At 41.6% G+C, this 17,014-nt stretch overlaps 1 protein-coding gene across 2 annotated transcripts in view; it reads right to left on the reverse strand.

Moving 5' to 3' along the window:
- LRP8 (LDL receptor related protein 8) overlaps positions 1-17,014 on the reverse strand; it is a 171,693-nt gene that overhangs the window by 26,992 nt on the left and 127,687 nt on the right. For both annotated transcript variants that reach the window (XM_056497979.1, XM_056497978.1), the window contains exon 4: positions 12,452-12,580. In XM_056497979.1, coding sequence (XP_056353954.1) covers positions 12,452-12,580 — 129 coding nt within the window. The remainder of the gene's footprint in view (positions 1-12,451; positions 12,581-17,014) is intronic.

Raw genomic sequence — 17,014 nt, forward strand, 5'->3', positions numbered from 1 at the left:
AAACAGGAATATTTCTATGGCTATGTACAGCTTCTGTAACAGATAAAGGCTGAGGAGAAGAAATTGCTTTTCTGGCATTATTTTGATGAATCTCAGAAACATATCGGAGAACAAATTCTTGCATAGTTCTTTGATCCCTAATGTTTGGGCAAGATTGTAATGATTTGCACATTCTACATGTGCATAAATTTCCTTTCCACCAACTGTAATGAGCCCCTCTTTTTCCCCTCGTTGTTTTCCTGGTCCCACCTCCACCCCTCCTCCTGTTTGTCCATATTTCCCTTCAGAAATCTGCTGCATTCGCAAATTAGTGACTGATAAACATAGGAGTGGGATACAGACAATGGAAGTTTGCACAAAAGCTCCTCCTTGGCACCTACAAATCCCAGTACAGATATAAAATTACTGGCAATCACAGCTAGGAAGTAGAAGCAGTTCAGCTTTTGTAACCTCTCATGAGGACTTTCTCAGTGAAGCATAAGAATTGCTAGCTAGAAAAATTGCATAGTCATGATTATTTTATTTCTTTTTAAATATTAAGTTCAGTGCGATGCCAGCACTAGAGACACAAGCTCTCTCCCCACAAACAAGCCCAGCAGTTTGGATGTTTGTTACTCTCTCCACCTCCACAAACAGTTCCTCCTGGGACACACCTCCTCCAGCAGAGCTCCATCCACCCCTCCCATGTGCTCTGCTGCTGCCATGGGAGGGCAGAGAGCATCAACAGCTCTCACCCTTGCTCATCCTCCCCAAGAGCTGCAATCTCTGGGCACAGGAGGGTCAGGCCAAGGCTGCAGCTCCCAGCCCGGGGGGCGGAGCCGCTGCTGCTGCCGGGCTCTGTGGCACCGCCTGGCACCGCGGCCAAGTGCCCAGGAAATAAAGCACCAGAGTTATCTTGCACAGCACCTGCAGAGATGGGCACGGGGCAGGAAAGCCCCAGGGACACTTTACTTCACATCGCCTTCCACAAATCTGTCAGAGTACCTCGCAGTCCCATCACCACAGTATTTCATTGCCTCCAGAGCATTTCAGTAGAAAACGTGCCAACAGTAATTAAATGATCACTGGGGTTTCTTTTGTCTTGAGCAATTTGTTTGCATTCTCCAAATTTGCTACCTGTCCTATTGTAGATTGAGTCACTCAAGACCAAGCAGTCAAATAATAATTTGCTTTCTTTAGCGCAGAAGCAATTAATAAATGTTGTACTCTAAGGTGCAAAACCTACTTCAAACATGAGTGATCCCAAAAGAAATGTTACAAATGTTTGTCACAAGGTGTTTAATCAACAGCCTTCAAAGCATAACTATAGCATCAGTTTACTGTAGAGCACTGTAATGTGTAAAGGTACTTCACAGTTTTAGGAAGTAAAATATCACACATAAATGATTATGTAGATGTAATTTTGCCTACAGACAAAATATACCAGAGGTATTCTGCATTAATTTTTGCCCTGTGCTATGTGCCAATCTGTAGAGCACAACTGTCACAGTTTTTGCCTCACAGCCTGCAGCTGCACTCTTGTCACTTCTCTTGAGGAGAGTGCAGCAGAAGCAGCCTTGGGACAGAGGAAGTTAAAAATAATAAAATAACAGAAGATCAGAGAGATTGCAGTTGTGGAGTTAGTATTTCAGTACTGGCTGGTTCTCTTTTGCCCAGAGCCAGGATTTAACCAGAGGCTTTAGTGAGAGTCTGGTGCAGCAGGGACAACCTTAGCTCAGGCATGACACCAAAAATTCAGATAATTCTGCCACATGCTTTTTAAGTGCTTTTAGAAAAAAAGCAGAATGCTCTCAAGATGTAGAATTCTCTAAAAATACAGAGTGCTCATTAAAAACTGTAATTTCAAAAAATATATATTTGCACATAACATTTCTACAATGGACAACTATATCAAGCACGGATCCTCAAATCTGGGTAGAAACAAAAAATGAAATAAATGATATGTCCATCATTATCAGGAGCTGGGAATTATGTACAATGGACTATAACTGCTGTAAATTGATAGTCTCTAGCAATTAAAGATTATAAAATTAAAGATTTTATAGCTTTTCAGTAAGACTCAGGTATTTAATTCATCTTTCCTCCAAAAGAGCCATTTCCACTTGAAATTGCATGAATGGCTTAAAGAATGATAATTATTTGGCAACACTTGTGGTAAAGTGGATAGCAGCAATCATCCACTGATGCTGAAGACAAGACAATAAGATGAATTAGTACACTGTATTTTTCTGACATTGTCCCCAAAGCAACTTAAAAAAATGTGTCTGAAAATTTATGTTTTTTTAAAAATCTGATAATGGATCTTCTAGAGCAGGCAAAGGATGATTTGTGCACACCAACATTTGCATCAGGGAGGGAGAGATCTGCTGTTTGATTCATGGCTGCTTCAACACTGCCAGGAGAGGCTGCTGGACTTGAGAAACTTTTCCAAGCTCTGAGATTTAGGATTTGAGTTCAGCAGGGGTGAGGGGCGGAATTTCTGAGCTCCATCTGCCCAGGATTTCTGTCCCAAGTGCAAGTCCAGCTCCCGCAACCCAGAGGAACCAATCTCTGAGCTGGGCCACGGATAAGGAAGTCACAGAGTGCAGACAGGGTAGATCATGTTGGAACTGCCAGTTACCAGCACTGTCAGTATGTATGTTTTGCTTAACTAGTATTTATTTTCAGGTTTAATTCTGTCTAAATTATTTATTTTGCCTGCAGTCAATTGGTTACCAAATACCTGAATATTTCATACAGATCTTCTGTCAAATGCCAGTCTTTAAAGCACGGATTTGTGCCTGGAAGGACAAGCTTCCCATGGAAAGCTGCCCTCCAGGAAGGACAGCAAAAGAGATGGAGGTAAATGAAGATGACCTTGAAGCTCATTGCTCTGAAAAAATGACAGGCCTCCCATGGAGGGAATAATGCAGTGGAATTGCAGCCTCACTCCCACCAGTGGTTGTTGCTATGGTGATTGATACTGAAAAGCCCATCTAGATGGAGGCTGCAGAAGGAATTCCTGATATTGTTCAAATCACTAATGGAGCTAAGGAGCCATCTCACACACTCCTGCAAATTAATATTTGCATGTGCTGGCTGCCTTTGTCACAAGCTGCCCTCAAACACAAATCAGTCATTTTCCATTCTCTGCAGCAGTATTTGCATAGTATTAGTTAATTATAACCCAGCAACAAGATGCCAAAGCCCCTGCTGACAAATAATAGTTGGTTCAAAAATGTATTTGGTGATTTAGAATGTATTTCCTGAGATTCATATATTCATTCCAAGTGGTTTAATTATCTGGAAATAGAATTAATTATGACCTTAAATTTACAGAGAGAAGCAGTTTATCTACAAAGGAATGAATATTCTGCACGGTCTGTCTTTAATTTCATGTATGTGCAATAAGGTTGCAACTCATATCTGCGGTCTCCTCAATTTTGCTTCAAACCAGGAAAGTTTATCTGATATTCTTCTGGATAAATGACCTCAAAATAAGAACAAGTGAAGCCAGTGTAGAGGGTTTAAGGGTAAAATAAAGCAGCTTGAAAGACAAAAATGGATGATCAGAATACCAAAGGTTAATACTGTCCTGCTTTTGTGACAATCCAAGACACCCCACAGGGATCTGATGAGGATAAAAAAATTATTATTACTCTTTTATATTCTGACTGGAATATAATCAGCTGAATCAGATTGGAGATGTTTGGTAGTAGCCAAAATTTAACAGGAAAACAAATGTGCTGTGAAGCGTCTAGTGAGTTTCTTTCCTGACTTTGAAAATTGGAGCCTGTACAGGACAAGCTCACTCCTATTCCCTTAGACATGACTTGCTTATTAAAATGGCAATTTTACAAATTACACCAATTTGGCAAATCCCTCAGAAACATCTGATAATAGCTATTAAACTAACATCTGCTCTAATATTATCACACAAAATTCTGTATTTCTGAGGAATATATGAACATTCAGCAAGCAGAACAGGGCATTCCTGAGCAGAGCTTCATTCTGGGACAGGACACACAAATCCCACATTACTGCACACACAGACCTCTTGGAGTCAGCAGGACTCCCTGTGGTTATGAATTTTCTGCACAACTACAATTTAATTTTGCCATTGCAGAGTTTAAATCACAGACACTTTGCTAGGAAAAGCCAATCCATGGATGCCACCTTCCACCCACTGGGCAGATTCCCACTCTGTGCTCATCTGCTGACACAGAGACATTACCTGCCTGTTTTCCCCACTGTTTTCTGGTTCCTTATGTCCAGCTCAGGAGAGACTTCATTGGAATCCTAAAAGCTACACTCCAACCACATTGGCAAAGGACAGCACAACTGGGTTTATCCTTAGGAAATGTGGGAAAGGCAAGGAATCCCAGCCCGTGGCCCCACCGCCATGTCACTGGCCTGCCACTTTCTCCTTCCCCTTCCCCATTCCTAAGGACAGGGATGGTGCCAGATCCACCTGTGGGAAAGGTGAGCCATTTCCCCAGAATCAAACAAGCCTTTTAGAAGTTGCTGCCATAACTAAGCAGGGAATCCTGGAGGTTGCTGACTCACAGGTTTGAACTCACCTGCACAGTAAGGATCAAAGCAGAGCTCACATTGAAAGTAGTGAGGTCAGTGCCCCATAAAATTTCCATTTACTAATTCACTTTGCTTGATGGGAACTGTCTGTAAGAGGAGGTATTGCTTATTGCAGTTTGCTTCACTATTAAACATTCACTGCATTTGGAACATGCACTGTTAAACTCTTCTGGAGCACAAGCAAAACAAAGCAAGGCTGAGAGCTTTGCCTTCTCAACTCTCTCCAGTTTACCAACCATGTCTCACATTTCTCTAGGAACAGTGATCCAAAGTGAGCTTGAATGTAAGTTCAATAACAATTAAGAGATGCTTTAGAAATAAAATGGTTTGCAAGACAACTGAACTGAAAGGAGAACCACCTTGAAAAGAAGCACTGAGGATGCAACAAGGCAATTGGCAGAATTTGGTGAAGCTGCATTCAAGGTTATGAATCTAAGTACACCCTATAATGACTAAGTCCATAAACACAGGAGCCCTGTGGTGATTTTGGGACGGGGAGAGACTGACAGACTGCTCAGGAAACAACCAGCCCCTGACTGTTTTCAGTTATGTGATAATTAGGGGACACAGCTATTACGTGATATAGACAAAGTACCTATGTACCCACAGTTCCAGAAAAGAATGCCAATCATTTCTCAAAAAACAGTAATAGATTTTCTACTCAAATGGAAAATTTAATCACTGAGTGACACTCACTGCAATTAAACCTGTAAGGGTCATGTGATGACTGTGCTCACATTAACAGCAATGAGATTTCCATGGCATTAGGATTTGCCCTGCAGTTTCTATGACTTGGGAGCAGAAAGCAGCACTTTCCTGGATTTGAGCTGAGATGAAGACTCACATGTTCAACATGAACAAGTATTTTAAAGTTGTTGAAACAAAGAAGGATAATGAAGTGGTGTTTATTGTGAGCTAAACCTTTCTCATTACATTTTATCTAATGAACAAATTTCTCTGCAAAGTAAAAGCAAAGTTAATCCAACCCTTATATCCTTCTCTATGAAAAGAGTATTTCAGCCACTACGATGACTTTCAGATTAGTTTTATCTGTTAATATGACTCATAAACCAACTTATTTTTTTTCCTCTTGCATCAAACATGACATGGCCCCTCCTGCGTAGGACTGTGCTGAGTTCAGGCTACTGATTTTGATTTAGCCTTCAGATCATATGCTCAGGAAGCAGAACTGTTAATTAGTGTAACACATATGTACTGGTGACCACTGCAGGATGCAACTCCTACCCACATATCTGCCATTGTAGCATCATCATTGGCATTGCCAGCTACAGAAGATTTCCCTGAATAAAACTAAACAGATTCTTGCTTTTTGGATGAACATACTCAAAATTATAGCTGCATTCTTATGAAGAAAGCACTTCAGGGACATGAAATATAATTGTATTTGGCAATAAGAGATGTAATTCCTTGACTTCTTCAACTCTAGGAGGTCTAACTGTTGAAAGACAGACTACCCAGAAGATAAACATAATTACAGGCCAAACCTTGCTCCTCTGCCAGTATGATATGAGATTGGAGAGAAGAAGCAGAGCCAATGTCTCCAGCTAAAGTGCAGAAAGAGCAGCTTGTGTGGGTGTGCACAGGTATCCTGCAGTCCATCACTGTAAAGCTTTACTTTTAATTATCCACAGATCTCTGTATAAAAGCAGCTCTTTCACAGCCTCTTCCAGAACCCTGACCAATGATCCTTTGGGGTGTGTGAAGGACATGGCTGTGTGGGGGTGTGGGCTTGTGCTGTTCTTTGCATCCCCCCTTTTTCTCTCGTGCTCCTTCAGAGTATCTGCAGCAGCACCACAGCTGCATTGTCTTGTTTTCACATTGTATTTTCATCCTCTCTGCTTTAGAGAATAAATTATTCATGGAACACTGATAGGGACAATTTCTCTGTGAGGAGGATCAGCACAGGGCCACCCCCAAAGCCCCACTCTATGCTGGAAGCTGCATTTGCAGATGTGCCATGTGTTCCTTTATAAACCTAAGCTCAAGAGGCAGCAGCAGGGAAGGTAAAGCCATTTTGCCCTCAGCCTCTGCAGGTAGAGCCCTGGCACAGCTTGGGCCGTGGCTTTAGGGTTTAATTCTGGATTTACACAATGACTGTCTTACCTCTAACCTAAGTTCACACACTGTTTAATTATGTTTAATTACAACAAGCATCCAATATATTAAAAATGCAACTACCTTCACTTTTCCTGTCAGCATGCAATTAAAAGTAACTCCCAATCTCTTTTTTTCTTGCCATTTTGTTCTGAAGGAACTCAGGACAAATATGATTATGGGCTGAGATTTTTCCTAAATAACAATGGGGATTTTTCTGCAAATTACTACTGCTTTTGAAGGAGCTCTAATACTTTAAGCAGTGATAAAGTGGCAGCTGTACATGTTTAATTTCTGAGGGCCAGGGCATAATGCACAAGCATTAATCCCTCCAGCTGTCCAGTAATTAAACATCATGTAAAGCCCAGAGGATATCATTGCTGTCCTACCTTATTTATGAGGGACTTGCATTTGTTAAATCTAGCAATTCTTTTTTTTTCCTTCTTGGAAATAACTGTAAATTCTTCCACCATGGCAAGTGCACTGAAGCTACAGTTACTCTCTATAAAATGCCAGGAATTTCAGACCAGACATGTTTCTTTTCAACACATATTAAAAAAGTGAATAATGATAGTGGATAAATATTTCTATTACAGGTATGACTGTGATGCTATGGGCTTTAACCCTGTTAAAATTGTGGGTTTCTCAGGAAGAATGCATGGCAAAATCTGATCCTTTGGGTTTGATGTCACTGTGAGCTGATTGAGGGACAGCACATAATGAATGTTAATGAATTAACAGGCAGTGAACAGAACTAACTTTGACAAAAGCACACATTAATCAAGCTGCAATGAAAGATAAAATCAGTGCTACATTATCACCAAGTTAAAAGGTCTCAATACTATCAGTGGAGATCTGGAATGGACTGGATCAGTATGGTCAAATCCCAGTAGGGAGCACTGGAAGTGTGACTCATGCAAAATACAGGCACCTTTTACTGCACAAAGAAGAAAACAGTGCCAAGACAACATGATGCTCTTTATACTTACAAAACAATTTAACTGTCAATAGGAAGGTCACTTCATGTGAGTGTAGGTGTAGGTGCAGGAGCAAAGTGGGGGAAGGTGACTTTAAATCAGCTTTGCAATTTCCCTCCTTCAATTGGTTCATCACCAGGTGGATCTGCTGGAGGGATGAACAGCTTTAGCCTGCTTTAAATTTCTTCCTTCAGCCAGTGGTTCTTAGCTGACCTGAAGGCTGTTAACCAGGGCAACTGGCAAGAGCTGACTCAAAGTTTTCTGCAGTTGGACCTTCCAAGAAAAGGACCCCTCACTTGGAGGGGCTGCTGCTTTTTATGGAGCGTAACACATGAGCCTGGAGCTGTGCCAGGAAAAGTGGAAAGTTCAGCACCTGAGGATCCTGGAAATTATCTATATACATGGGAAAGCCTGGGAGCTGCCATGGCAAGGACATGGTTACAGGTGAGCACACCTGTGCTTACTGTGGTTTCCCTTACGAATTTACAAAACCTTTATCCAGTTCATTTTTAATCTGGCATATCATCATAAGGTTGAAAATCTAGAACTAATTCTGAGATATGTGGTCAGCAATGAAAAGCCTGAAGACTAGGGTCCAGAAGAAGATGCTCTGGGTAGTGGGGCTGTCACTGGCATGAGATTCCTGCAGGAATTCCTGGCTCTCACCTCAGCCAACTGCACAAGGTCAGTATGAATACATCCACTGCCTGCAAAAGTTCCCCATGATCAATGTCTCTGTGCTATAGTTTAGCAGAATAAACCATGGTATGGATAAATAATCTGCTATCAATGAATACATCATTTCACTGCATCTGACTGTTAGGAAAGGGGAAAATGGTGCACTTCTAACTCCTCATCTGCAAGACACAGTTTCCATATTGAGTGCAACCAGTGGTTTAGGTGAGAAGCAGTGACACAGCCAGAAGAGATTGGGCCAGAGCCCATCCCAGAGTCCCCTTAGGAGGAACAAGAGTGCAGTAATGGGGTTCAGTGCCATTTCAGCTGGTACAGGATGGCAGCTCTTCTCTTCTAAAGCCACTCTCAAGTGCTCTCTGCCTTCCTGAGCAGCTGACAGAACATTGCTTACTGTCTCTCTCAGCAGATTTAACAAGTTCTGCAGTAGTTAGCAAAGTCCACACAGACCCCGAGTTGTGTTGCTTTAATTACAGCCTCTCATACTTAATTTCTCTTTTATTCTCAGTAAACACATTCCTAAGCTTGTCCAATCCATTGTGACAAAGGTTGGGTACACTGGGAGCAGAAAACCTTCACCAGGGAAATAAGGAGGCTGCCAGCTCCTCCAAGCCAGCAAATTCAACACTGCTAACCCTGACCTATGACTGCAACACACCCGGTATTGTGAAGACTCAAATTACTTCTGCTCTAAAAACTGAAAAATAAGATTTTTCTTTTTATATAGTCTTATTTTAAAAAAGCAGATATTTGCATTTTCAGAAATTGTTTGTGCATGGCAAGTCAGTAGTGTTCTTAAAGGCTGTCTGTTGGAAGTAAATTATTTAGGCAGACAGGCACTTAACTACCTATGTGCAAGGATTAATACCTGCAATTAATCCCTGGTGCAGCTACAGCCTGTGCAGACACAAATCTGGATCCCTGATCACTGGTGCTTTATCTATTGCAGGTGAAAGAATTTGAAATTTCCATTCTTCCTTGACAAGTTCTTCCACAGGGTGAAAATGGCACCATTTTGTCTCCTCACTCAGATTCTCTACTTTTGTCTCTGAACAGCTGCTTTCTCCCCCTAGCAGCCTGTGCCAGTGTCTGCACTGGATACATTTCACATGGATTCAAAAAGCAATGATATCATTCTAAGAGGAAAAACCCAGCAAGAATTACAAGGTTCAGAGCAGCAGCTGGAAAGAAAACTGCTGGAGGAGGAAGAACCATAATACACCTACACTGTTCCTACAGTTTTGGATGATTCTATACCATGGTCATCACTGTCCTCTCCTGCAGGAGATCCTCCCTTAACTTGGGCTATGAACATTCTGACAGGGACAGGCTCTTGCACAGCCTCAGCACAACGAAGCTTTGCTCCTGGATACCAGCACAATCTTGTTATCAATACAAATTACCAATGCAGAAATGCAGGAATAAATAAGGTTCCTTAAACTCCATATTAAATCCTCTTGAAGAATTATAAATCCAAGAGCCAGTTATTCCTATCAAAAAGTAAGAGTACGCACAGTTAAAATATTTTTGAAGTGTCACATGAGGTTGCAGTAATAGCTTTATTAATATGGATTTAGAAAGAGCTTAGGGATTTTTCTTCTGGATGCCCTCACTCACACCATCTTCAAGTCATCATCCACTTGTTTATTGCACATGCAGGCTCTCACCACAGAAATTATTCTGAGCACAAATAAATCCCCTTCCAAACATTTATCCAGCAAGATGTGTTATTTATAGACAAGTTGGTCAGCTCTGTGAGAAGTGCAGCCTCTGTGACAGGGTGCTGTGCTCCAAGGGGCTGTGGGTGACAGGCAGTGCTGAAGCTTCTTACAAAATGAGAATAAAAACCTGAATGCAGAGATTAAATTAACAAAACAAAGAGAAGAAGGGGTCTGAAGCGGTCAGGATACTGTGTGCTGCTGAGATAAGGGGAAACAGAGAAAGGAGGATTCCAACCAGAGAAGAAATGGAAATGTTAACAGAGTATCAGTGGATAAGCTTAGTGAGGTTTATCAGATTTGGATAAAGGAGAGGATAGCTATCAATCCTCCACAAGCTCCCTGGTGAAACAGCTCACACAACTGTTCTCATCCATGAGGAAAAGATCTTCATTTGACAGGCACCCTCCCTGAAAGTGCTCCCACTACAGCCCTTCAGCAGTGCCTCCTGTTTCCCTCTCAGAGCAAGCTTTCACCTCTGAAAGATACGGAGTTGAGATCTTAGGACTGAAAGCTTTTGATGTTTGCACCCACCCAGGATGCTCCAAGTTCACCTGTCAATGCCATTTCCCCTGGTCCTCGTGCCAGAGAATGGCCCATCCCAGAGCCAGACTCATCAGAGATTTCCAGTGTGTGGGGAAAATGCTCACTCATTAGAAATTAGTTACTAATTAATTTCTCACCAGTTACCCAACAACCACCAAAATGTGGTAATTTGTTTTTGAATTAAATTTCCATTTTTAAGAACCTGCACATGCACTAAAACTGGAAGCTAAGTAAGAGTAGGGATGCTGAAACATCCAGAACAGAAACACTCAGCTATTTCCAAATCCTTTAATAGCATCATTATGCTGAAATTATGTGGCATTCAGAACATATTTACATTCATTTTGGGGTTACCTATGGCTTTGAAAAAAAAGTTCAAAGCAATTTCAAGCAGATTTTTATTACAACTAAAAGACTCTGTGAGACTATTCCCACTGGTGTGAGCAGCAGCAGCATTACATCAGGGGAGGCAGTGTAAAAATTGTTCTAATTTCACTAACTCATATCAGGAAAATAGCAGTTACAATTATCTTCTGAATTTGTCTCTAATTCAAGCCTCCCATTCAAAGAAATAAAAAAGTACATGCTAAAGGGAAAACACTTAAGAGTTTCACATGGAAAACCAATAAAAGGAAAAAAAAGGGCTAAAAAAACTTTTACAAAGAGAGCTAAATGGTGGAACAAGTTGCTCACAAAGTAATTGCTTTGATAATATTTTGTTTGATAAAACTGACTGCAAAGAAATAAATTTGTCCACAGCACTCCACTCAGAGCCACAAAGTATTCATGTAAAATATATTTTGTTATACAGCTTCAAAGAAAAGACGAAATGTGGATTATTAACTGGGCAGTAATTAGAGCCCAAAATCCAGTTTTCAAAGGAAAAAACTTCAACTTGTGCTTGAATGTAACAATTCAACCCTTTCACCAGTAACCTGGAAGTAAAAATAACATTGCTGATACCACATGCAACACTAGAAATATTGAGGGGTAGGTGAATACACAGAACGTAGAGAGCTTCTTAAAAGCCTGGGATCCTTGGCACAAATAGAATTTAATAAGAACAGTATTAGAAATTAGAAACGTGATTTTACCTCTGCACAGACTGGTAAGACTGATATTCCCTAAATTCTGGTGGTCTGTGTAAAAAGAAAGTTGGAAAACCAACTGGAATACCAAAGGGAGCCACAAGAATGAGTCAAGCATTCACTCAAAAGAGAATATTTGACATCAAGAAGCATAAAAAACTAATATATTTGGTCTACCAAAAAGGCAGCCTGAGAAATGGTTTCACCACACAATGTAGGAGTTTTCACAGACTGAAAACACTGTTCAAGGGCTCTTTCATTCAGCACAGAAAGGCCTGATAAAAGGCAATGGCCATTTAGGGACTGAATTTAAAACAGTTATGGGTACAGAGTACATCATTCTCTCTCTGTCCAGTGAAACCAACAAGCTATCAATGTCCAGGCCTATCCCTTCCACCCCAGCAGAAGCCAGCCTGAGTCTGTGCCCACTCTGCAGGGACAAGGACACAGTAGGAACCTGCTGAGCTACCACAGAGGAAGGTTTGTACTTTACTTAAGTCCTTTCCATATCACCTGGGTGTTAACCCTAATAATAATACTGAATTTTTCATAGAGTTCACACATTCTCCAGCCAGCCCAACTGGAGAATCCTTTCCTCTCTGTTTCTAAAAGTCACCACTTAGCACTGCAAAGCAGAGTGAATAAGTTTGTTGGCAGGAAACAACATTTCCATGCAATTCATAACAGTCACTTTAGGACTTTTATAGTCGTAAATGGAGATGTTGCATCTGTATTAACTCACCAGGAGTGCAACCAGCCTCATCAATTCCACTTTCACAGTCTTTCTGCCCATCACATCTCCAGGACGATGGGATGCACTTGTTGCTTAAATCTCCACAGCTAATTTTTTCAGATGGACACACTTGTTTGGCTGGAAGAAAAAAACCCAAAGAAATAAAGAGAAGTTAAACATATTTCTAAACATTTCTAACATTGTTTATGCTGTTAAAGTTACTTTTACTTTGAATGGCTGGTCCTGAGACTTGGAATGAAATCCCAAGTCAACCTGCTGCCTCTTCAATCAGGTCTCCCTGGGAATGAGACCCTTCCTGTCCCTCCAGCCTGTGCCTGCCCCTGCCAACCCCTTCCAGGACCATGCAAATAAAACAAACACCACCTCTCACTCTTAGTTTCTAGCCCAACTCAGCCAAAATGAACTGAGAAAGTTGTCTCAACAGACCAACAGGGATTCCAGCTGAGAACTTGGGGCTGGTGGTTACAGGGAGGGATGCTCAAAGCAGCAACCACACTGCCCAGTTCTGCCTCCCTGCCCAACACACTGAGCTGTTCACTCACTGCCCCTGCACACAGCACAGCAGCTCTGCATGAACCACCTCCAGCTAAGCCAGGAAAAACAAATTCCCTCATTTTAGTACAAGGCTGTTCATCTATGTTTGGCAAGCAATTTCTAAACACAATGATCTGGGCAGACTGTGGTCAGCAAAGCAGAGGAAAAAGCAGCAAGGACAAGCAGGAACTTGCAGATATTTAACAAATTGAGCTGTAGCTGCGTAAATTGAAGGCAACTGTGATGTCAGACATGGAGACACAGGAGGACCTGCAGAAGCAAAAACCCCAGTACAGGCAAGAACACAACTATGAAAAAGAATCTGCCAGATTTATCTGGAACCAAGTCAGCTGTGAAGCTCATTCTCTCAATAACTAGTTTGCATTGCTAAAACTCCTATTTTTTTTCCCTTCATACTAGTGTAAAGAGCAACAGACCTATATTTATTGTGACAAGGCTGCTGAAATGCAAAATGTTCCACAGTTTAAACAATTGTTTAGCATTCTGGAATCAGCATCCAGTTTGGCAGGAGTTGCTTATTAAACAGACCAATTTCTCTCTTCAAAAAATGATGTGTATTAAAATAGTTCTTCCATTAGTATTAATGACAGTAATGCTGTGTATGGCTGCAGATCTACTGAGCAAGGGGGAATCTAAATTCTAAATTAAAACTTTCACACTACCCTGCCCTGGTAGAGGTATTTACACAAAGTCAATCAGCTTCTCAAATGCTGAGCAAAAGAGGATGAAAATTATACCTCCCCTTGCACATACACAAGGAGACTGTGAAAGGGCATCTTACAGCCTCAAAGCATCCATCAGCCACGTGGAGAGCAGTGCCATTTCATCCCTGGAATTCTCTGTCTTACCACCTTGAAGTGTTATAAGAAGCACTTTTGAGAAGCTGTGGGCAACCAATACATCAAGAAAAATTAGGTCCTGCCACAGACAGACAGTTAATAACAGATGTAATGAAGTTTTAGATCCCTGAGGCATGACAGCATTTCTGTTGAAATTTGCTCACTGCATACCTAAATAACATTTATGAATGTTGCATGATTACAGGGGGGAGGAAAAAAAAGGATCCTTGCTTAGGCTTTGGGATTATTTTTCCAGCAAATTAGTAATAAAAAAACATTGGGAAGGCTCCCCAACAAGACCCCACCAGGATCAGTGTATCTGTGTCCCTGTTCCTCTAAGCTGCAGCTTTTGTACTGCCCAGCTGCAGTAAGGTCTGGATTGGACTGGCGTACTGGGAAAACTGGGACACCAAAAATGTCATGGAGACATTTGTTAATCAGGTTATTGGTCCACATCCCCAAAAACTGTTCTAGTTCTTCCTGCTCTGGCAATGGGGATGGAAAAGATGTTTTGATGTTTGTTTTGATGTTTGTTTTTATGTTAAGTAGGACCAGGTCTTCCATCCTCAGTGTAAATCTCCATTGACAGCCAAGTGGGTCAAGACAGGTGAGAACATGTTCCACATACCTAATTTTGAAGAAGGTGAAATACATTCATAAAATGGTATCATCACACAGTGGGATCATTAACCAGCAAAAAGGTTACTTATTGGTCACTGTTTAACGTATGGACATTACTTTTGCTTGGCTGCTGTGGGCAGATGCTTAATAGCTTTGGGAAGCAGAAAGGTTTGGAAAGGTATGAACAGAAGGCTCCTATTTATGGAAAGCAATCTCTGTGTTAATCATCTCACTGACAGAATAATTACAGACATTTAAAATATGTAAATCAAAGCTTGAACTTTTAGGGGTGCAGCAATAGAAGCTGCTGTTGGTCACAATTCATCAGATCTCTGTGTTCCAGTGGTTTCTGCACACAAGCAATCGTTGCAATGACTTGTAAGCACTGGCAGGTAACAGAGAGGGGATGTTGCACAAAAATCAAAGCAAAACTTTGGTGAAAACACAGCTGCATTTCCAGCAAGTTGGGTGTTTTCCTCCCCTCTCCCCAAAGAGACTGCATATGCAAGTGGAGTCCATGATTCTGTCCACACTATTACAGAGGCTATCAGCAACTGCAGTCCAGACTTAACATTCCTGTTTCTGTGCACAGCTTACACAAACCCAGGCCTCTTGGGCTGACGTGACCAAAATGTTTCACTTCCTCCTTCCCTCTGTGCAGCCAGAAAGGAAAGGGTTAGTGTGTGTGATGGTGAGTGCTCTAACCCTGGAAGCATTCTGGACCAACACGAGTTAGAGCAAGATCTGCCTTTTCAGAAAAGCACCATTAAACAACTTGGTTGAAATGTCAGACACATCAAGACCAATTTATCACAATGAACTGCAAATGCCAAGGATGGACAACAATGGTTTATTTATAAGGAGACAAGAGCAAAGAAGACAAGAAGGTTCCATTTACTCACTACCGCCAATGGCACATTCTTCTTGCTCTTTATAGGAGGCTACAAAGTCTTTCAGAGAACCATAGAGCCTAACTGGCGCCCCACTGTTCGCTTCCTCTTGTGCCACTGCTGTGCTTTTCAGGCCCCGGACATCATGGATATTCAAGAAAGCCCAAGAAAACAAAACTGATTTACTTTCAGAAGACCATTTGTCAGGTTCTCACCAAACAGGTACTCTAAGAGCATGCACAAAATGCAATTAAGCAGCTTCTACTGGTGGGAAACCCACAAGACTTTTCATCAGCAGACTGAAAAGCATGCCCTTTGTGGAAATACATCATCTTACAGGTCTGAACAGCTCCTCTATCTCTGCTGAAATAACTCCCCATCCTCTCCAGACTGCCCCTTGTGGTTTTCCCAGGTTCTTCAGAAGCTCCAACCCAGAACTTTTTTCTACAACAGAGAAAACTCAATGCTAAAATGGTTTAATTATTTTCTGCCATGCCAATGAACTGTTCCCACAAATATTTCCACTACTTTTATTACAGAACTAAAAATTCCTACCTCCCTCTTTCCTCCAGCAATGGTTTAGTTGTCAGCTTTTTTTTAAGGAATGTTTTTTAACAAGGATCTCCCTTCCTCAAGCACTGCCCTTAAATCTTCTTTTGTCACAGCTGGCAGAACTACCTCAGAGATGTACCAAGAACAAAGTAAGTGTTCATACCTGCCCAAGTACAGGACTAGAATCCAGTTTGTTTCCAGACAAAACAAACTAAACTGGTAAATGAACAAGATTTCTGTTCTTTAGAGAGGAGGGGAGCTGACAGGCAGAGATTGCTTAGGGAAATTCAGAACTCAGAGTTCTCAATCACTGAAGATTTGTGATTCAGAAAAAAATCTCAGTCACACGTTTGCATATATAGCTCTTTATATATGTGTGTGTATATGAATATATATCCCAGTCTACATTCACTACTGACTTACAACTCAAAGTTCCCATTGAAGTATTTAAGGTGCATAGGAAACACAGTTTAAAATCCATCTTCTGACTTAAAATATTGTCACAGCTGAAGGTGTGTCTGACTGGTACTTTCCTCCCCTTGCCCCTTCTCCCAGCTGTGGGTGGGTGAGGGACACTGGCCTCTACCCCATCCACCACCACTTCACTCTGCAGCTCCAGACAGGTCACTGTTGTTTTAGTTTACTTTACTCAACCGTTTAAGACACATCAGATTCTGGGTGGGATTTTATAAGGTGTGTTGTATCATACTTGCTGTACTTGATCTCCCTGGCACCTTCCTTGTGACACATTACCATCAGAAGTGTTTGTGTGGGGACAGCAACATCCATGGTGTATGTCTGCCATGTCCTGGGAGTTTCTTTGGCCCTGGTGCACAGAGCACCGTGAGCACACAGGGACTCCCCTGAACCCTCACCTTTTGCTGGGTGCTTGAGTTTGGATCTGTGCACCAGCAACACACAGAGACAAAACACACTCTGGGAAATGCTAATCAGAGAATTTGTTCCCACTGAGGTTAGGAGCTGCACTGAACTCCCCTTCTGTCATGCAAAGCAACACAGACAAGCATCAGCCTGCTGGGATAGCAAGACTTACATGAACCTGTAATTTCTACAAAAGTCAATGCAACTCATCC

Source organism: Oenanthe melanoleuca, chromosome 8 (assembly GCF_029582105.1).
Source record: "Oenanthe melanoleuca isolate GR-GAL-2019-014 chromosome 8, OMel1.0, whole genome shotgun sequence".
NCBI lineage: Eukaryota > Metazoa > Chordata > Aves > Passeriformes > Muscicapidae > Oenanthe > Oenanthe melanoleuca.